The 22,768-nt window shown below is 38.4% G+C and overlaps 2 protein-coding genes across 4 annotated transcripts; both read left to right on the top strand.

Moving 5' to 3' along the window:
- The first annotated feature begins 8,203 nt into the window (after window positions 1-8,203).
- On the top strand, window positions 8,204-11,176 carry LOC104599438 (putative protein phosphatase 2C 39). 2 transcript variants are annotated; one of them, XM_010261976.3, is made up of 5 exons: window positions 8,204-8,456; window positions 9,443-9,694; window positions 9,841-10,117; window positions 10,505-10,659; window positions 10,827-11,176. In XM_010261976.3, the coding sequence occupies exons 1-5, from the start codon at window positions 8,424-8,426 to the stop codon at window positions 10,962-10,964; spliced, it is 855 nt and encodes a 284-aa protein (XP_010260278.1). In that variant the 5' UTR covers window positions 8,204-8,423; the 3' UTR covers window positions 10,965-11,176. The 2 variants fall into 2 exon arrangements, with proteins under 2 accessions (XP_010260278.1, XP_088743040.1); XM_088886914.1 differs by having other exon boundaries at window positions 8,448-8,525.
- A 6,531-nt stretch (window positions 11,177-17,707) lies between these two features.
- On the top strand, window positions 17,708-22,768 carry LOC104599436 (protein TPX2-like). Of its 2 annotated transcripts, none has more exons than XM_010261975.3 (22): window positions 17,708-17,938; window positions 18,217-18,299; window positions 18,400-18,485; window positions 18,577-18,661; window positions 18,749-18,810; window positions 18,915-19,003; window positions 19,122-19,308; window positions 19,397-19,493; window positions 19,617-19,727; window positions 19,823-19,942; window positions 20,090-20,266; window positions 20,379-20,525; window positions 20,618-20,694; window positions 20,793-20,871; window positions 20,979-21,110; window positions 21,202-21,282; window positions 21,397-21,516; window positions 21,601-21,767; window positions 21,886-21,994; window positions 22,089-22,148; window positions 22,235-22,329; window positions 22,417-22,768. In XM_010261975.3, the coding sequence occupies exons 1-22, from the start codon at window positions 17,797-17,799 to the stop codon at window positions 22,535-22,537; spliced, it is 2,427 nt and encodes an 808-aa protein (XP_010260277.1). In that variant the 5' UTR covers window positions 17,708-17,796; the 3' UTR covers window positions 22,538-22,768. The 2 variants fall into 2 exon arrangements, with proteins under 2 accessions (XP_010260277.1, XP_010260276.1); XM_010261974.3 differs by having other exon boundaries at window positions 19,116-19,308.

Raw genomic sequence — 22,768 nt, 5'->3', positions numbered from 1 at the left:
AGTCAAAAATAATATTTTCATATTTAAGACCCCTTAAAATCATTATCAAACACCACCTTAATCTGTGAATTGCAGCTGAGAGGAAAAATGGCGGTTAATGTCCGTCACTACAGATCTCACCTATTTATTCTTCTGAAGTTTCTAAATCGAGAAATTTCTAAATCTGCAAATTGCAATAGAGAGGAAAAAAGGAGGGTAACGTCCGTTGCTATAGCTCAAGATCTCACCTATTTATTCTTCTAAAGTTTCTAAATAGAGATGTTTGTAAATATGTGTATTTTTTCATTTGCATTGGTTCTATATACTTGTTTTTTTTTTTTGTGCTTCTTACTTATTATAAGTGGCCTATTTACTTTATTGTTTTTGCATTTCTTTTCAAGTTGATTGAGATTAGGGTGTCAATGGACCAGTTTTGGGTTGGACTCCGTCCAAATGAAAATCAATTTGGACGAATTGGATGAACTAATAAGACATATTGAACTTAGATGGACTGAACGGACCAATATGACATATTGGATTGGACCTGCTCCGTCCATAATGAATTTATATTGGATTGAGCCAATATCTGGTCCATTGATAGAAGATAAGAACACAGGTCTCAATGGACCAGATTTGAGTTGGAACCAATCTAAATTAACAGGAATTTGAATAGTTTGAATAGTCTTTGAATCGGTCCAAAATGGTCCAAAATATTTATTAAACTGGATTGGATTAGGTCCATTTGTAATGGACTTACATTGGATTGGATCGGATTATACCAAATCTAATCCAATTGACACCCCTAATTGAGATTGATAAAGTTTAAGAACCAGAAAGTTGGGTTCCAAGTTCCAATTTGATGTCGATGGATTATTTTCATGTGAACTTTGGTTCTTAATTACATAATTAACGATTTCTGCAGTGACCTATAATTCCAATATCTTACCTTTCTGCTAAGCAAAATTATAATTTTCTTCCTCAAAATTTTGAGTTTTTTTCCCGTAGCAAAGGAGATTTTAGAACAAAAATTGAAGAGAAGTAAGACGACATGTGGACTGAAAATAGATAGATAAATTTATTATTAAAAATATAAGACATATTTACCCATGTTAAATATAATTGGGTTCACGTATCAAATACCATAAGCATAAGGTTAAAGACTCAAAACCCCAAGCATTATAGAGTTTTTATAAGGGAAAATTCCTAGTTAGTACATTGTACTTTGGGATCAGTGTCACTTTGATCCCTTAACTTTAAAACTTGCTAATCCCGTGCTTAAACTTTCAAAGTATGCCAATTAATCCCTCCTTTAGCAGCCTGTCAGTCATTTATATCACGTGATGATATGTGTGACTTAAAACCATTAAAAAAGTCAAAACTACCCTTTGAAAGAAGATACTATTCATTGTTTTCTACATTGAGACTAGACACAAAGAGGTATGTGCAACTTGCTTGATTCTCACCATAGTACAGAACAATAATGGAATTTCAAATATTGCCATTCACATATTCTCTAGAGAAAAAACGTAAAACAGTAACATTACTGTTCATCGTCTTTTTCACCTAGAATGAAACAATAATGGACAAAACGGTGAAACAATAATGTTACTGTTCATTGTCTTTTTCACAAGAACGAAACAATGATGAACAAAACAGTGAAATAGTAACGTTACTACTCATCGTCTTCTTCACATAGAACGGAATGGTGCTAAACAAAAGGGTGAAACAATAAGATTATTGTTCATCATCTTTTTCACAGAGAATAGAATGGTGCTTGATGTAGGTGCACTTTCGGCAGTCATGCTCCCCATGAGCCGCCTCAGTAGAGGCCACTCAGCTGGCCCGCTCCTCGGCCAGCTAACACTTCAGCTAGTCGTTCTCCTCTTGCAAAGACCGGAGCTACTACAGTAGGACCTCCACTTTGTCACAAAGGTTGACGACGCAAGAAGACGTTTGCAGAGACACAAAGAAAAAATCTTCATCAATTGAAAAAACAAAGTAAAAAGGAGCAAAGCACCAAGTATAGGAAGATCAAGTCTTACCTTGGCCAGCCTATCCAACAGGGTGTCCCAAACACCATGGATAGAGACTTGAGTCCAAGATTGTCGATCCCTCGCCGGAAGCATCCCCATCACCAAGGCTTAGCCGACGTCGGGGTTGCTGAGGGATTCGCCCTCCCTAACGTTCCAATTAGGGCGGAAGAGCTTGTATGCGACCAGCAGTATGTCTTCACAGGGGTCAAACGAGTGAGGCCCCGACTACCGAGAGCCTCCAGTAGTACCCTTTGTTAGGTGGTCCCTCACCGCCAACCTCTTCGCCCTCTGACCTTGAGGGGCTTTTGCCGGCCATTTGGGCGTGGCCGCCCTCCTCCTCTCGGCCTTGGTGGTGCCTTCGCCCAAGGTGATTCCTTCCCGACAAGCCTCTTCGAAGGCCCCTCAACCGGGCCCTTCTTAGCGTTCGCCTGGCCAGCTGCATGAGCTTGTCTTTCAAGCCAGCATCCATTTTTGCAACAAATAAAGACCATGTTAGAAGGACTAATAAGACGAAAAAGCTACATAACTAGTCAACAACTAGAGTGCCCGTACCGAGGGGGCAAGGCTGAGACAAGCCCACACCAAGGATTCCTCCATTACTGGGCTCGGCGTGAATCACCCCCGTCAGCCATATTCGAGTCGTCACGGCAGACTTCTCATTATTGTATGGCCTAATCCTCTCGACTAGTGAATCTGGCATCCCCCAGTTAGATTGGAAGAACCACCCCTCTAGACAAGAGACAAAGAAGTACTTCTTCTTCCAGTTGTGGACGAACGACGGGTTGTCCACTACCCTACCCCGTCAGCCCTAGAAGTACCAGAAACCTTCCCTAGTGGGATGCTTCCTCAAGGCGAACAAACCCCGGAAGACATTCAATGTCATAGACACACCTTGGAGGCGAGCCATCACTAGCACAACCAATGTGGTCCTAACCACGTTTGGAGCAAGTCAACTGAGGGAGATATTGTAGTAGTTGAGGATTTCAGGGATGAGAGGAGGCAAAGGGAAATAGAGGCCAAAGTGGAGGTAGTGCTCGTGCACACACACCTCCCCCTCGGCTAGCCGCCACGGCTGGTCATCGACACTAAGGACTCCAACCCTATAGCCCTCGGGTATATGGTACATCTCGGAAAGAGCCCTCACTTGCTCCTTGTCGAGCTCACTATCAAGATCGAAGCAAGGGAAATGCATCAACATTATGCCTCGGCCTTCGGCCTCGGTAAGCTCCTCGAGAGTAGGTTCTTCAACTTCCTTCGACTCCACCACTTTAGGATGGATTGGGGCATTCCTCGTAGTGTCGACCCTCAGCCTCGTGGAGCTAGTACTTTCATCGGGAGAATCCCTGCCCCGCTAGTCATGCTCGGCTCCTCCAGGGGCGGTCCTCTTCCTCAGTACTTAGACACCAGACGCCCGAGGGGAGCTCTCGGATTCACTATTGTCACTCCCACTACTAGACGAGGTGGAAGAGGGACTACTGGTGTCACTCAAGTCAGGGAGTTCGTAACACTCAGGTCTAGAGTTCGAGTACGACATGGTTTGAAGACAGGAGTCCTTTACCTAATGCCTGAATAAGAGAAGAGAAGCTTAAAGAATTAACTACTTGGTGGCTGAGGTCTCTAGGATCACAAGCGAGAACTCAAGGATCGAGCGAATGGTGAAAACTTTCTCAACTAGTGACCTTATTTAAAGGAAAATGTACGGCTCAGACCGCTTTGATCCAATGGCCGCAGAATTGCCAACCTGACAGCCCAAACCGACGCATTACATGTGGCATCGACCTCGGGGAGAAGAAACAACACCAAAGGAAAAAGTCGGTCCGCCCATTGACTCCGAGTCAAGAGCGACCCTCTGCGCCATCTCATGCACGGTCACGACTGGTCAACACCAACGCTCATCCCGCATACGGATCCACACTGGATGACGACGACACCAGTACGGGACACGACCGACGAACGTGAATGCCTCACACCCGTGCCATCCATGGTGCCGTGCTCTCAGCCCATCGTGATTCTCCAATGAGGCGAGAAGCAAACAAGGAAGTGGTTTCCACACAGTCGCCAAGAAGAGTCCTCGACAACTATGGTCGATGCCTCCACACATCTGCATGGTATTCTCTTCGACAGAGGCCAAGGTCTCTACCCAATGCACCATCCGACGCCTCCACGTAGCTATGTAGTACTCTCTTCGGCTAAGGCCAAGGTCTTCGCTCAGCGCACCGCCTGACCTAGGCCACTACGGCCTCGAGAGTGAGGGCAAGTGATGTAGGTGCACTTTGTAGTCCTCGGATTGCGCCATGTGGCATCGACCAGATGGAATTCTGACCGCACATCTCTAACTGCCACCAATCACTCCATGTCAAGGTCAACTATAAAAGGGGGTGCCCATCTCAAGGTAAATCCATCTTGTTCACACTTGCTCTCTGGCATTCAGAATCCCAAGAGACCTCCTTTGAGCTCTTAAGGACTAAGTTCTGAGCCCTTGTCTCAAGCCTAGTCCGACCCCTATAGCACCTGACTAACTTGACCATCAGAATCTCCACCCCTGGGCTAACACCTAGGGCCTCTGACATGTTCTCTTCTCTTGCTCACAGGTCGGACCATTGGCCTTGAACATCAGTGAAATTTCATTGTTGCCCTCGGCCCCATCTTTGGTAGCAACAATGCTGAACAAAATGGTGGAACAATAACGTTACTATTCATTTGATTGCAAAATAGAAATTCTCCCTACATTTTACATAAATAAAGGTGTTTGGAATAGAGACTCCAAGGTCACAAGTCTAAAGGTATGCTTTCCAAACTTTTTTTTTCTCTATTTCAAAATCCAAACACTCTTCTTTACCATATCTTTCAGTTCAAATTTATATGGCTTGGATAAGACCCCGCCATTTCTGTGCTGAACGAACACATAGCTATAGTCAGGTCGAGAAGACAATATGTATGGATTGGTTTAAGCGGATCTTAATCTCTTAATCAGTCATATCATGTGGCCTCATTATACTTTTTTGGCCTAACATCTCATCTCATTGAGTCAGTTATTGCAATGAATTCTAATGGTGTTATAATTTCTGCATAATATGTGTTTAAGTTTTTAATTGAAGTTTGAATTCTCTCTTACTCAATATCGCCAACAAAACTGTTATTAAGGACATAAGGAGACATGACTTGAAGGAGAATGAGAGTGAAGGGAATTGTAAAGTGTTTATGGGCAGGAGGGTTTTGGGTTTATCACTCCCGAAGAAGGTAAAGTGGTGGTGATAGTAGCGGTTAGAGATCTGGTGGATATTTTGGTGGTTGTGGTGGTGATAGTAATTGTTATATTTGTGGGGAGTAAGGGCATTTTGTAGAGTGCCCCAATGAACAGAAGCATTTTGAAAAATTAGTGATGAGGTTTATATGAGTGTAGTAGATAAAGAAATTGAGAAGACATACAAAGGGCATTTATGTCCTTCTATATGCCATTTACAGTTGGTTGGCGGTAAAGACTTAAATTAACACGTATTGAAAGTTTAAATACTGAATTAACACATTTTAAAGTTCAAATAGGTGTGGATTCCAGCTAAGCCGAGTCGAATAGTACGAGGCTTGAGCTCAGCTCACCAAAGTACTACAAGGCTCGAGCTCGATTCGAGCTAGAACCTTGAGCCTGAGCTTGGTTCAAGTCAAAAATTCGTAAGCTTGAGCTCGGCTTGGCTCGAGCTCGATTTGAGAAAAAAATGTTTTATAAAAATAAAAAATTATATATAAAAAATATTTTTATTTAATATTTTAAAAATTAAGAATTATAATAATTAAAAATTATAATATTATATATATATATATTCGAGCTTGACTCGCGAGCCTCATGAGCGAGTTTTATTAGGTTTGAGCTCGATTCATTTATTAATCGAGCCTGTAAATTAGGCTAAAACTCAACTCAAAGCTCGATTGAAACCGAGCCAAATCGAGGTTTTTACGAGCCGAGCTCGAGTAGCTCGTCAAGAACTCGGCTCGTGGCCATTCAAAGGCAAAAAATGAGTCCAAATTACATAATGCTAATCTCCAACTTTGCCTATTATTATGGTCAGAGACTCAGAATGAATCAGGTTATCCGAAAATTCCCATGGCATTGCTATAACATTTAGGGTAAAATACAAAAACCTCCCCTGAAGTTTCTGATAATCATAAACACCTCCCCTATAGTTTCATTTTAGCAAAAACCTCCCTTCTATTTTTGACAAAATTAACAAGTACCTCCCTTCCATCAATGACCAAGACGAAAAACGTTAAAGAGATGATCATCTTTTTCAAAATACCTATTTTACCTTTTCTCGAGCACTATTCATCTTCTTCCTCGTTCGAACCCAAAAGTAGAGGCAGCGTTGGCACCCCTCTAAATAATTTTGTACCAACATATAGATATGTTAGTTCAACCTTCTAGTTACGCGATTCATTCCACGGTCCTCATCTGAAGCCAATGACCTTTTCCAAAAATCTTTTCTTCGCTTTGTTATATTTTCCTTGGGTTGAGAAGAGAAGAGAGAAGCAAGCAACTCTCAACATGGACTCGATCTTCCCCAGCTTTCCCTTGAGCCCATTGAAGATTATGGCTTTCGAAAGAATAATCGTCATTCAAGCTCCCTTCGTTGCTCAAATTAGTGTTGCTGACGGTGAGGTTCTCCCCGTTCTTCTCCGACCCAACAACTCAATCGGATTCTTTGACGGAGACGACCCCTTTGACCGGGGCAACTATAGAGTTCTAGCCGCGACTGATGGTCTTTGTGATGGCCTACCGTAGAACCTGAATTAGAGACCCCTTTTTGGATCTTGGTCTAAACGCATAACCCCCATGAGAGAAGCTCCTCTGAAACCGATCAGACCCTTTATCCAAAGGACCTGAAAACAATCCACACTCAAGAGGTCCAAACATGAAGCCTCTCTCGATCGGACCATAACTCCCCCGAAATTTCCACACAATGGACCAGAATTCATGAGATAGCAAGGAGCAGGTTGCAGGGGAATGGAAGCAAAGGAGGTAGAGCTTTCAAAAGCAGCAGCTCGATCAAGACTGTTATAGGAATAGAGATCAACAAAAGTTGTAGAGAGAGGGGTAGACATGTTAGCACTTACAAAAGGACCAAAGATGGATCGAAAGGTGGTGGTCTCCTTCGAGTAAACCTTGGAAGAGGAGAGATGAGAGGGATCGGGGCAAACATAGCAGGAGTGGCCAAGACCTTCATTGAGAAGCTCGAATATAACGATAGCTATGTCATGACGACGACAAACTCCACCGGCGCCAAGGAAGCAAGAGGTGCCAAGCTTCCTGCAACTGTTACCCATGGAAGATAACCAAGAGAAAGAGAATTTCGGGCGTTACAATCCCCAAAATCGATATATCATTGCCGATATTTAGTGTCCGCTTTTTCTTGATGTACCTTTTATCTTTTATCGTTTGAGAAGAGGAGAGAGAATCAAGCAACTCTCAACTCAAGTAATAACTAATTAGAGGGGTGTCGCCGCTGCCTCTACTTCTGGGTTCGAATTGGAAGAAGATGAATAGTATTCGAGAAAGGGCAAAATAGACATTTTGAAAAAATATCATCTTTTTAACGTTTTTTGTCTTGGCCATTTGCTAAAGGGAGGTATTTGTTAATTTTATCAAAAATAGAAAAAAAAAATTTACTAAAATAAAATTATAGGAGAGATTTTTATAATTGTAAGAAACTTTAAGGGAAGTTTTTGTATTTTACCGTAACATTTATGCTTTTATTGGTGCATTCTGAGACACCTCACGTTTACACACCTTTTTTATTGGTGCGCTGGTGGAGCTTTGAATCAACTTACTCAGCACGACGCGTTCAACTGTTCAAGAAGCCAAATAGCAATCAAACGCGTCACGCAGCAGGTGGTGGGTTTACTTCGCTAAATAATATTACTACCGACCTTAATCATCATAATATTTAATATTTTAATTAACACTAGATAATACAATATCACCAACTAATCCAGGACATGTCGACAGCGGGACCCAGTCATCTTCTGTCTCTAGTGTCTCCGTCATGGGCCCCATCTTGTCTGCAGTGAGTCCAAGTTCGTGAAGCATACTCCGAATGTCTGGTAATTTTTCTCGTTTATTTTTTTATTTAATATTTAATTTATTTGGTATTTATGAGTAGAGAGAATAAATTAAGTAAAAGAGAGAGATAAAGAAGAAAAGTAAAGGAAAGAAAAGATAAAAGTCGTCGACGGGACGCGGTCTTCGCGTCCTTCTGCCTTCACGGCAACGATGGTGATGATGAGTGTCGTCTCTACGACAGCAGGCGCTTCAGAATCTCTCCACGTATATAAACACTTGTCCCTCATTCCATTCTCCACTCTGGATCTTGCTTTGAAACTCTCGTTGCTTATCAGGGATAAGTCTCCATCAAAGGAACCATGACCGGAAGAGAAATTCTACATAAGATGAAGGTAACCCTCTAGACCCTTCTTCCATTTCTCTGGCTTTCTTTTCTTTCCTTTCCTTTTGCTCTTCTATTGGTAATTGTTATTTCGCTGATTTTTTTTTGCGCCTTGAAATTTATAAATTGAACCAGATTATGGATGTTTATGCTCTTTGGTTCAATTGCTATTCTGGGTTTTGCACTATATTTTTTATTTTTTATTTTTTTTGGGATCTAGAATTTGGCTTTCAGTGTTTTTGGATTCTTCTGCACTGGCTGATGAAATAAATTAGAAAGAGCGGTAATTATTGAAACAGTATTTGCTGTCTTTTTTTTTCTTCATGATTCATCGTTCATCCTTCGAACCATCCATTTCAAGTTGACATTTACAAACTACAAATGAAGTTTTTGTTGCTTAACCATTGATGAAGGTTGTGGCTTCCCAGCTAACGTTTGATGATTTGAATTGTTAAGGCATCAAAGTATATGAGAGGTTCTTCCAAGATCAGGACATGAGATAAGCCTGTTGAATGACCATCTCCTCTCGGGTTTATAATTGGGGGCAATGTGATAAGCCTGTATGAATTACGTACCCAATTCCAACTTGGAAAGCCTGCTTCTATTTCATTTATTTTTAACTTTTTTGTTTTATTTTTGGCCTAACAGATCACATTGAACCAACAAATAATTCCAGTTTGAGTGTTTTACGTTTATCATTCTTTTGACATTTGTTGGGTCATTTCATTTTAAACTGGGGTTCTTGGAACTTATATAAATCGATGTTGTTTGATGTTTATTACTTATGATTTGCTTAAAAGTAAAATGGACAAATTTTTGCAGGATGAAAGATTTGAGCTATATCCCCGCTCCCTTCTACAATAGGAGAATAATGATAGCCTGCACGGACAGTTTTAGCTGAAAATACTAATAAATTAGAGTGCTGATTATATAACTCTTTTTGTAGCAATAATTGATCAATGTATTTTACTAGTAAGTGATTTTTTTTTAATGTAGGAAAAAGCAGGTTTTAGTTCATCTGCAACAGATACAGGGAAAGGCAAAAGCAAGATGTCTGGCAAGCACATCACACATGGTTTCCACTTGGTTAAGGGAAAATCCCATCATCCCATGGAAGACTATGTTGTTGCAGAGTTTAAGAAAGTTAATGACAATGAATTGGGGTTATTCGCTATATTTGATGGCCATATGGGGCATGATGTTCCAGACTACTTGCGTTCTCACCTTTTTAACAATATTCTAGATGAGGTGACATATGTTACATAGTAGATTCCCTTTTCTGTTCTTATTTCTTGATAGATAATTCTATCCAAATAGTTGGGATTGAGTATGGATAATTCTGTCATCATTTGTTTTATATCATTCTGACCTGTTCCTTCTCTTTGTCCAATCAGCCTGGCTTCTGGACTGAAACAGAGGCTGCAATCAAGAAAGCATATTCCATTACTGATTCTATTATTTTGGAGAAATCAGTTGATTTGGGGAGAGGAGGTTCAACTGCAGTTACTGCAATCTTGATTAATGGTGAGAAACTGGTAGTAGCAAATATTGGAGATTCTCGAGCTGTTATTTGCAAGAATGGTGTGGCCAAACAGCTTTCAGTTGATCATGAACCAAGTAAAGAGCGGGAAAGCATAGAGAGCAGAGGGGGTTTTGTATCAAATCTTCCAGGTAACCAGAATAATGTTGAATTGTTGATTAGTCCGATGTCATTACATGGGAAATACAAATCATATTTCTTAATTGGGTTTTCTCAGAAAACGATATTGAATAGAAAAGCTATCATATTTCTAATTTTTCTCAACTTGGAAAGCATTACAAGTTTTGCAAGATATGATCCACGAGGACCAATCTTTGTTACTGAATGCCATTTTCTTCTAATTAGTATTTCATTTCAAAAAATCATTCTGCTTCATTAGATGTGTAGTCAAACCTATGAATTATTACAAGGGAAATCTGCATGCTGTTTTGAACCAGAAGTCTCCCATACATACAGATCTTTCAAGTTTCAAGTCTATGGTGAGTGAGGGCTAAATTTCTATTTCATGATGGATTCAGGGGACGTCCCACGAGTTGATGGGCAGTTAGCGGTGGCTAGGGCATTTGGGGATAAAAGCTTGAAAGGACACCTCAGTTCAGAACCAGATGTAGTGACAGAAATGATAGATGATGAAGCAGAGTTTGCCATCTTGGCAAGCGATGGGTTATGGAAGGTGGGTCTTGTCTAAAATCACTGTCTATTCATTCTTATTGCTGAATGTTATGTTGGAACAAGAGGGTGGTCATTATCAGTTTGTCACAGTCCTTTTTCTTGATTACTACATTCCATTTTTGGCCTAACATATTCACGTTTTCTGGTTATCTCTGAATCCTTCCCCAGGTGATGTCAAACCAAGAATCTGTGGACGCTATCAGACAGATAAAGGATGCTCAATCAGCTGCCAAGCACCTCACAGAGGAGGCTCTTTCTAGGAAAAGCAAGGATGACATTTCCTGCATAGTTGTGAGGTTCCATTGACCCTCCTTTTGGCTAGAAGTTCTTCGATTTTGTTCGACAGAAGTCACAACACTGTACTTAGCTGATGTGTCTGTATTTTAGAAATAAGGAACCACATTACTCCTGTTCTTTGTCCCTATAAATTTGTAAAGGCTTCTTTCTATTATTGTTTCTATTGTTTGTAATAGTTGTTGTAGATGTACACCCATTGAAAATACAACTGATTGAATGAACATACTGTGTCAGCATTCCGGTCCCTGTTTACTTCTTTCTTTTGATCAAATTCAAAGTTGATACAATGATACTTAAGGTCAAGGTTTCTTTCTTGTTTCCTTTTTTTTCATGAGTGAACAGGCAGTCTATTGGAGAATGCAGATGTAATTATGTAAATTATGAATCTAAGAGCAATATTTGATTTATTCCATCATATGGGATGTATGGCCCACAAAAGAGGAATGAACAAGATGCGGCATTGTGGAAAATATGAGATGCCCACAAAGCAATGAACTCTGGTTTGGCCACCTGATGCAATCATCCAATCTACATCTATAGCAGTTTTGTAGCCTGTCCTTTATTAGTGTTTTACACAAACAATGTCTCATCAAGTTTAATTTAATCTTTATTAAACTTGATAAAAGGAGGGCTTTATCTCTGATAACAAGACAAGGGTTTTTTCCTCAAAATTGACCTATTAATAGAGAATAGTGAGAGGAACCTTTGTGGCCCACTTTTGGTGCCTAAAAGAAGTTTTTTCCTTTTAGTTTAAGAATATTTGATTTTAGGGTTTAGAGTTGGGATTTAGGGGTTTAGGGTTGGATCTGAAAATCAGCCATATTTTCTCACTGTGGTATATCGGTATTGTCTACTACTACCAATTGGGAAATTCTGGATTGGCCACATTTGCACTTCTCCAATCCACGCTATTCTTTGACCTTGCTTAACGGTATTTTTTACTAGTAATATAATTTTGATATTTAATATTGGGTAAAATACAAAAACTTCTCCTAAAGCTTTCGACAATCTTAAAAACCTTCCCTATAACGTAAAATGTTAGATTGATGCAGCAGTTTTTTTTCTAAATACCCATTATACTCTTTTATAAATTATTTTACATACAAAATTACTGAAATAATCACATTTTAACTCAATAAAAAACGATAATTTCAGTAATTTTACATACAAAATTATTGAAATATGTTTTTTTATTGAGTTAAAATAAGATTATTTCAGTAATTTTGTATGTAAAATAATTTATAAAAGGTAAAATGGATATTTGAAAAAAACTGGTGCATCAATCTAACGTTTCCGTCGGGACATTGATAGAAGAGAGATTTTTGTTGAATTTCTCAAAAGTTCAGTGGGGAGATATTTATTAAAATAAAACTATTGGGAGGTTTTTTATGATTGTCAAGGAGATTTTTGTATTTTCCTCTTTAATATTTAACCTCAATTTTCGACTAAGTAATAGATCTGATTTCTTTTTTTTTTATATATATTTAAATCCAATTTAATAAAAAACTGAGCTCCAAATTGGATGCAATCATACAATTGATGGTCCCAGAAATAGTAGTTAAAATATTTGATGTAAAATGAGAAAAAACATTTTGCTTTTTTAAAATATAAATATGAAATTTATAATACAATATACAAGATTTTATATTATTGTATTTGTATTCTTTTCAATACAATATACAAATATATTAAATATAAATACATACAAAATAATACAAAATACAAAGTTTTACATTTTACATATTTGTGTTTATACTCCTTCAGAGCTCAGGGCAAGATTTTGTTTTGCGTTATACATTTTATTTTTGTACCCTTCTCAAATTGAGCCTTAGCCTAAGAAAGAGTACATATAAAATAATACAGAATAAAAAATTTTGCATTGTTGAACATTTGTGTTTGTACCCTTATGAGTGCTGAGCCCAAAGGGACGAACTCACATTTGATCATCTCTAGATCAGCCTGGACTCGCATCAAGCTAAAAATTTGAATGCTGGGCCTGGGCCCAATATTTTTTGACCACTAAATTTTTAAACCTGAAAAGTCTAGCCTCATTACTGGCTCGGGGTTTGAGATCGATCAAGCCTAGGGCTCACATTATATGGAAGGTTCAATATACGGTAAGTTCAAAATATCGATACACCTGTGTGTAATATTTTTTAGTCTTTTTAGGCTATGTTTGGGAATGTTTAAGTTAAAAATAAGCGTTTATTCAAATAAACATTTATTTGCATTTGGCACTTAATTTTTTCAAGTGTCTTTTTTAAAATAATCATTTATTTTATATAGTGCATCTGGTAGTCTTTTTCTCTAATAAGCATTTGTGACTATTTTATCCTTTATTTTCTTTCAAAATTTTAAAATATTCTCTTGGAAAACACTTTTATTAAATTACTTTTAAAAAACACTTTAGTGAAAGTACTTTTATAAAAACATTTCTATAAAAGTTTTTTTATTCTTAAAAGTGCTTTTCTAAAAGTGTTTTCGTAAAAGTACTTTCTTAAAAGTGCTTTTGTAAAAGTACTTTCATAAAAATAGTTTTGTAAAAGTGTTTTCGTAAAAGTATTTTCATAAAAGTACTTTTATAAAATTCAAGTAGGGATAACTTTATAAATGGTATTTTAAAATTTAATTAAGGATAATTTTGAAAGAAAAAATTGAATGTGTATAAGCACTTAAAAAAAGCTGGAAATTTGGAATTAAAAAATAAGCTCTTATTTTTAAAATAAGCACTTATTTTGGGATTATTTCCCAAATACCAGTAAGTGCTTAATGGCCTAAATAAACACTTAAAAAACTCACAAACATGGCCTTAATTTCAATTATATATTCATTAAAAAAAGGATTCTCAACATGTCTGATATGGGGGCGTATGAGCATATCTTATAGGTACTTTGAACCTTGATCATATGTGCTAAGCCCATCCTTTTATCATTTCATAGCGGCATAACACCACTATGCTATCCTTCTCTTTCCTTTTTGGTTAAGCTCAGTTTGGAAGGAATACAAATACAAATACGTACAGTGCAAAATCTTGTATTTTGAATTATTTTTGCATGTTTTTTTTTTTTTTTGATAAACAGATAGCAAAATAATTCATTAATAAAGTCTCAAAATACACAAACCAAACAGAGGTTAAGGTCTATTTAAGTCTTGGTTGGCCAGATTTTGAATCCATTCTGGCATATCAAGGATAAACAACCCAGACTCTTGTAGACCCTTTTTTGCTAGCAAGTGTGCCACAGCATTACAAGACCTATTTACGTAACCAAACAGAGAAGCGCCTGCACCAAAAAATCATCAGTCATTGATTTAATAACTAAACAGAGAAAGTTTGCATCCGAAACTAAATCCAAGTTTCCTGTTTGAAGCGCCTGCACCAAAAAATGACAATCAGACTCCACTTCGATTACTTATTCTTTGTACATGCTCAAAATCTCCAAGCTATTTAGAATCGCTATTGCTTCTGCCTATATGGGGGAAGTTGCTATTGACTTGCCAAAAACTGCAGCTATGACAGCACCATTTTCATTCCTTAGAACTGCTCCAAAATCTGACCTTCCATGACCCTCAACATTCCCATCCACGTTCAATTTGAGCTTCCCTGCATCTGGTGCTTTCCAAAAAGATGGTCTTCCATCATTCGAGTTTGGATGTTGAAATGAAGAATCTTGCGATCCTGTTTGGGAAATCATCACTCTCTCCCTCCACATCCTGTAAGAAGATGCAAGAGTGACTCTAGGGGATGGATCAATGTTCTCAAAAATTTTCCTGTTTCTACATTTCCAAATATTCCATAAAAGCAGAAAGGAAGAAGACATTAGGTCCTCTTTTCTCTCTCTGTCGGTTAAACAAAACTCCACCTAGATTTGAAACCAAGTATTAAACGTTGAGTTTGTTCCAACTCTCCCCCCCATGAAACTGAGGTGAGATCTAAACCATGTAGCTTTTGCGTGATCACATTCAAAGAGGTAATGCATTACAGTTTCAGGATGTTGGTTGCAAATAGGGCAAAGGCTGTCATTTGATAGTTTTCTATTATAAAGATTTTCCTTCACAGCCAAGGAACTTTGAGAGCATTTCCATATAAAGTTCTTGATTTTTGGGTCAGTTTTTTATTTTCAAATTTCAGTCCATTGTTTTTTCCCCAATCTATCCAAATTTCTATATGTATTTGCATTTGTACTCTTTCCAACCTGAGCCCAATAAAAATGTTTGCACAGTTCACTCGTTTGGCGGTTTAGGTGTAAGAACAAGGCTGCCAACGGGTCAGGTCTGGGGCAGGTGGTTTTAGTCACTAATCGATTATTAATGAGGACAAAATCAAAGACCCAAAACTGTCCCAATTAATAGTCAGATTTATTGGGTACCTAATTATGTGAAAAGTATATTTATTTATTTGAATAATAACTTAAAATTTAAATAATGATCATAGAACCTTAATAAAAATGATAGTAAAATGCCAAATTATTTATATGTTAATATATTAAACATTTAAACTAATATATATCGCATATTTTCTATCAAATTTATCATTTCAAATATAAAATATAAGAAAATTATAAAAAAAAACAAGAAAATCTTATACATATTTAATAAAATAATTGGTTTGGGTCTGAATTCATTCAACACAAACAAGAACCGGAATTAACCGAATTATTAATCCCAAAATCATAGAATCAAAACCCATTGATAGCCCTAACACTAACACATTGCACTAGTGTTAGGGCAAAATGGCTATTAGACATTAGAGATTTAGAGCCCCAATCTACTCTCAAGAGAATATGTTCCAAACAAGATTTGACACCACATATCTCATAGTTGGTGAGCCTTAGTCTTGGGACTGGGATCTATTCACAGAAAAAACTGTCCCAATACTTCATGCATATCACCATGAGATTGGGATCTGGTGAGGGTGATTTGGCCTTCCGCTAATCTAGCAATAGATGGCATCCTTTTTATTGCTTGACACATCAGCGCCACGTGGATAGATGCGTATCTCACCAAATCAAGGAGATACACTCCGGAATTAGTCTAGGGCACCTCAGCAAGGCGACTAGTAGCATTTTGTTTAAGGTCGACCTGTGGTACCTCGCCGTTATCAATCCAAGGGACCTTGGCATGAGGAGCGACCTCCCTCGATGACTTGTTGAGCTATGGTACTTGTCAATACTAGGGGTGTAACGGATTGAATTCAAATCAGTTCCGGCAATATCCGAATTCGAATCCGATTAGAAAATCCAATATCTGAATTCGATTCAATATCCGACAGATATTGAAAATTATTATCCGAATTCAAATCCGATTAAATATTCAAATATTTGATTCGATCCGAATTCAATTATTTAATTGTTTTAGATAATTAATAAATATTTTATTGATATAAAGTATATAAATATATAAATTATTTATATAACTTAATTATATATAAATTATATAAAATATTTTATATATTATATAGAAGAATTAAATAATCGATTGAATTCAGATATTTATCGAATCGAATCAGGTCATATTTGAATTCAAATCTGATTAACTATTTGGTATGAATAGGATATCCAATTTCGACCAATTAGATATTTAAATTATCTGAATTTGATTCGATTATGTCAAATATTGAATTCGAAATCGGATTTTCGAATACCATTTACACCCCTAGTCAGTACTGGTCAAGGAACCTCGATGTGAGGAGCAGTCTCCTTCGAGGACTTGCCGACCTTCCTGAGGTCCAGGTGGCAACCTGTGAGACATGCTCACTGACTTCCTCCGTGGGCATCCCACCATTCCTAGGTGCTTCGGAAGTCAATTCCCATACCAAATGTATCGAAGGAAGGCACAAAAGCCTAGTATGCATGCAAAACAACCTCTAAGGACTTTAGACTAGTCAACCACATCTTCTTGAAGATCTCGGACGCAGTGCGTGGAGCTCACCCCAAACAATACCTATATAAAGGTCTCATTTCCAATTTCAAGAAGTATGCGCAATTTAACTCTCACATCTCTCTATCTCTTTTTGCTCTTTAGCTCTCTCCAAAATTTCTAATTCATTGACTCAATCATCGGAGTGCCCACCTCAAATAAAGTAGTCCGGGCACTCTAGTACTGTTTTTTTTGTAGGTCAACCCGACAAACTAAGATTCGAGTTGCTTCTCCAACAAGGAACTGCCAGATCACACATAATCAGGACCCACTATAAGAATGGGATTCACTATATCATACACGGTGGAATGTCGGTGTGAGGAGCGCTCTGTGACGAGCAGATCCCAATTCATGTGACGGGATCTGCTCCTCACAAATAGGCGCCTCACATGCACATCCACCGTGCATTGGGAACATCTCCCGTGAATAATAACTAATACTCACGGGAGATGTTCCCAATGCAAGGTAGGATGTGCGTGTGAGGCGCCAGCTGGTGAGGAGCAGATCCGGTCTCCCAATTCATCTGCGGTTTGCGGACAAAGATGATGTTGTTGGAGCGTGTTGGTAATTGGCACAGTTTATTTGATGTGGGTTCCAGTCTTTGGCTATGCACGTGTCAAGGAGCATTATTCTCTTTTAATGGTGAGAAAATCAGGGCGCGTTCGGACCGTCAGCTATAGCCGTTAGAATATAAGCGCCTTTCCGAATCGGAGGGTCGCTTCCATGAATTATTGTTAACGCCGTCTCGGTCTCTTTGGGCTGCTACTCTCTTTTTCAAATATTCGACCGTTGGCATTGTAACGTTAACACATTGCCTCTCTCCAACTTCCCAAGTCTGACCGTTTATTTCCTCCCATCTCCTTTTCGTTCCCTCACTGCGGAACATCCGAAGGGCTTCATCGATCAAAAGGTATTCGATCCATCAATGGCAATGGAAGCTGCCATGATCGACGAGACGTACGAGTTCTCTGCGCCTCGTTACTTCGACTTCATTAATGGCGAGACTGAAGAGGAGATGCAAAGAGCAGAGCTCTGGTTCGAGACCGCTCTCAGCTACGCCCCCTCGCGTATGTTGTCTTCTCATTATTTCTTGTAAAGTTTTTCTTAGTTTCTGGCGAGACAGAATCAGACTCTGTTTTCTAAAATCTTTGGGTTCTGCGATCTATTGTGCACTTAAATGTCTTAGAAATTCATGATTTCGGAAAATTGTTCTTGAACTCCTAGAAGATTTTTAAAAGTTTTGTGCAAATATGAGGTGTCGTTTCACTTTACTTGATCTATTTTTTCCTGTTTCTATGTTCAAAGAATAGGATCAAGATTAAATCTTTTCTATCAATTAATGCAGCTTTCATGCCAAGGATTAAAACAGGTAGGTCTTTTCAAATAGAAACCCTCTGCGATTTCAGTGATGCGGAAAATATCCAGAAGGTAATTTTTAAAACCTTCATTTAGACTTGGTTTCTGAACCAATTGCTAACAAGAGATATGACCTAATCAACACCCGGTCGCTACCTTAATGACGTTTTAGGCATCTGGATCATCGGACACCACGGTTGCATCCGTTCTCGCTCAAGAAGCAGCATTGGCGCCGGCCGAAGAGGTAAAAGCCTCGAGGTACGTTCATCAGGGATGCATAAAACACATTTTCTTTTTCTAGTTCTTATCGTCCACACGAAATTCTAATTTTTTTAGTTCATTAGTCCAGGCCCCAGTCTGAGCACATCCCCGTGGAAACTGCAAAGGGAAATCAGATTGAAGAAGAAAGTAAAACATGTCGCATTGAACAACAAGTATGTTGATTCATCAAAGGGAACTTTTTTCCACCTGATACTACCTTTCAGTCTTGGAAACTCTTCTAACGAATTCCCCTCTAACAGACTCTTGCTGCTGAGCAAACTTGTGATGACAAGAATGGTGTTCATACTCGAGACAGTGGAAGGTTTGTTTTTATTGTTAACCTTACTTATCCTGAAACACTTGGATCTAAATTGTTAGTTTAGTTCCCACATCTTAACTATAGTACCATTTTTCTGCCGGTTTCAGTGTTTTGGCACGAAATAACCTTACAATTGTGGAGACTAAGAGAGAGGGTGCCAATGAGACTACTTCCTCTGTGGTCTGTGTCATCCAAGGTGGTCATCATATTCAGATTTTTTTTCTCCTAGAATGTTTACATGGTTTATCCTTCTCCTAGAATGTTAAGTCGCATTGCAGTTCACAGTTTTTCAATATTCTATGTTTTAGCGGCAGGTACAGAAGTTTGTACGCCCAAACCACAGACTGTATCTAGGAAAGCAAAGCCACTGGCGACAACTTCGAAGAATAATCTGACAGCAAAGAAGATAGCTAGTGCAATTAGAAACCCATCTGCTCTGAAGCCAAAAAATCAGTCCCAGCTATCGCAAGCTAAAAATGGAAAACCAACCAATGCTAGAAGGTCGGTATTAGATTGATTCATGGTGGTTATTTCTGATTTCTGAAGCTGAAATTGTTATAATTCTAAATATTTTGTTCCCGATTTATAGTGTAACTACTGCCAAAAGCACAGTTGTGGCACCAGATTTTGCTCAAGAAAATCAGGCAATTAAGAGACAGAAGCTAGAGGGGGGAAGATCTAGACAGGTTATTCTTGCAACTTTTCTCGTTTTTATTTTTTGGATACGATATTTCTTACTCTTCCATTACTATCAATGACTATGACTGAATTGTAATATTCGTGGATTTTTTTTTTTTTTGAAATTCCAGATACTGAATGTCAAAACCCTGAATCTTCCCCACAAATCAAAATCAGGTTTAATTACTGGAGATGCTAAGTTGTGCCCCTTAACTACAAAAACTCGAAAAGAGGACAGAAAGGTTAATCAATTAAGTTCTTATAAAGACTATGAATGCTAATCAACGTAAAATGCAATTATTTTACTGATTCAATTAATACTTTCTTTAATTACCAGGTCTATGTTCGGGAAGTGGCAGCTGCTACCCCTTTTGTTTCTGCGGCAGAAATGGTGAAGAAATTCCAGACAAGCACTCGAGAGATGGGAATTCCTAATAGCTGCCTCTCCCTTTCACATGTAAATAATGAAGTACCTTACGATTTCTTTTTTCTCCCCCTTTGTTGTATCTATTTTTCTTTCTGTTCCTTCCCATTAAAATCATATATGAGGTTAATCATCTGTAAAGAGAAATTAAAGTTGGGGGGGATGGGTTGGTATCCTCAGGATGCTGCTGCTTCTATTATTCAAAGAAAGCCAAAACTGACTTTGACAAGGCCCAAGGAGCCAGAACTGGAAACAACCAATAGGATTCGTGCTACAAGGGTGAAGAGTACTGCAGAACTTGAGGAAGAAATGATGGCCAATATCCCAAAGTTTAAGGCCAGGCCTTTAAACAAAAAGGTCAGCTGCTTGCTCATAATTCTTAGATGAATTTTTATTTTATCACTAAATTCTTCTTAGTTTCCTCCCCAGTTGACTGCTTATTTATGGTTGCATATATTCTTGTCTGCAGATACTGGAAGCGCCAACACTGCCTGCATTGCCAAGAAGCACCCCTCAACTACCAGAATTTCAGGAATTTCATTTGAAGACAATGGAAAGGGCAAACCAACACGCTGAAACATCAACAGTTGTATCGTCAACTGAATCCTCTTGTCAGGTTTAGAATGAGTTGTTTTTACTGTTTCTTTTCCTTTTTCTAATGTGTGGCTCTACAGTTTGTTAATGGGAGATAAATGGTACTATTGACAGAATGTAGACAAACCCCATAAGCTTACTGAACCTAGGACTCCTCGTCTTGAAACATCATTACGAGCTAGGCCACCCAAGTAAGTCATTTTTGTAAGTTGTGATATTTTGGTTTTTTTAATCAGAAAAAGAATTTATGGATTACTGATTGATTTTTATCTACATATACTTTGAATAGGGTTAAGAGTTCTCAGGAATTAGAGCAGGAAGAACTGGAAAAGATGCCGAAATTTAAAGCTAGGCCACTGAACAGAAAGGTCATTATTCTTCTCCTCTAAAAGTTATTATATGGGCATAAAACATCAAATAAACTTTATTCAGATTAAATCTTATTTCATTAACACTTAAATATAACATTTTTTAGATATTTGAGAGCAAAGGAGACTTGGGAATTTTCCATAGTTCAAAACCCAATGTGACCAAGCCTCAAGAGTTCCATTTTGCAACTGATGAACGTATCCCACCACCAGCTACTGTTATTGACCTCTTTGACAAGGTAAATATCAGAAGGGGATCCCTTCTTTCTACCTCGACTGCTTTTGTGGTGTTTCCTGTGGTTTTCTCTTATTTGTATTTTACCTTTCCAGCTTTCTTTGAGTTCGGAACCTCGCCAGGACCATCAAGTTCTGAAACTGACTACACCAAATCCATTCCATCTCCATACAGAGGTATTATCAACCCAACCTCCTTAAAATATCAGTAACCCGATACTTCAAGGGTTATCTGGGTATCATAGACAACTATGTTTTCTTCATCTGTTTTTTTTATGCTTCCTCTGATAGGAGCGTGGAGCTGAGAAAGAGAGAAGGTTGGCAATGGAACTTCAACAAAAGCAATGGCAAGAGGAGAAGGCTAGGATCCCGAAGGCTACACCATACCCTTACACTACAGACTATCCAGTGGTAACAACATGCTCTTATGCCCTATTTTCTTCCTTCCCTCGCATTTCTGAGACTAAGCTTGATAAGCATAATTCCCTCATGCAGATACCATCAAAACCTGAGCCAAAGCCATGCACAAAACCTGAACCTTTCCAGTTGGAAAGTCTCGTGAGGCATGAAGAGGAAGTACAAAGAGAAATGGAGGAAAGACAGAGGAAAGAGAAAGAAGAGGTTCAGATGAGGATCTTCAAGGCACAACCTATCATGAAAGAGTAAGATTTCACCCAGATATACTTTTCAAATTAACTGAAGACATATGATTTTCCAATTAAACTTTTTTCCACACAGAAGTTGATGAAACTTGTATACCAATTTTATGGATGAATGCAGTGACCCAATTCCAGTTCCTGAGAAGACACGGAAACCGCTCACCCAAGTGCAAGAATTTGCACTTCATGTTGATCACAGGGCTGTGGATAGAGCAGAATTTGATAAGAAGGTGAACAAAAACTTCTTCCTATTTTCCTTTTAGCAGCAGTATCAATCTCTACACACTTTGCACTGATGCATGGAATACTTGTTTATATTTGCAGATCAAAGAAAAAGAAATGATGTACAAGAGGTACAGGGAGGAATATGAATCTGCTAAATTGGTAATAATAACAATATATCTTTTATGTTATAATAAGCCCTTGTTTAATTGCTACTTTGAGCATTGATTTATGTTTGTGACTTGCAGATGGAAGAAGAAAAAGCACTCAAACAATTGAGGAGGACAATGATACCTCATGCAAGATCAATGCCTAGTTTTGCAAATCCTTTTCATCCACAGAAGTAAGCAAAACTAATCTCACTTAAACCCCGTGTTTTATTTATAGATTTTCTTAATTGTGATGGTAACTGCTGTGTGTGGTGGAACAGAGCATGCAAAGAAACAACAAAGGCAAAATCCCCTAAACTGCGAGTAGCCCAGAGAAAAGACAGAAGGCGACTGGTTGGTGTTGCTGCCGCAACTTCTAGTGCTGCCACGAACATGAGATGATTGAGAATGGTGGACGACCCCTTGCAATGTTCAAGAATTCCTGAACCAGAAGGCGACTGGTTAGTGTTGCAGCAGCAACGTGCTGCTACGAACACGAGAGGATTGAGACTAGTGGGCGACCCTTAATGTTCAAGAATTGTTCAAGAATTCTTGAACTCAATCATCTTCTTTTTGTGATGTTATTCAGACTTGCAAAAAAAAAAAAAATGAATGACTGTTTTCTTTGTGTAA

Source organism: Nelumbo nucifera, chromosome 1 (genome assembly GCF_055504915.1).
Source record: "Nelumbo nucifera cultivar China Antique chromosome 1, China Antique-T2T, whole genome shotgun sequence".
NCBI lineage: Eukaryota > Viridiplantae > Streptophyta > Magnoliopsida > Proteales > Nelumbonaceae > Nelumbo > Nelumbo nucifera.
Note: the sequence above shows the minus strand (reverse complement) of the source record. Positions and strands in the feature narration are given on the sequence as shown.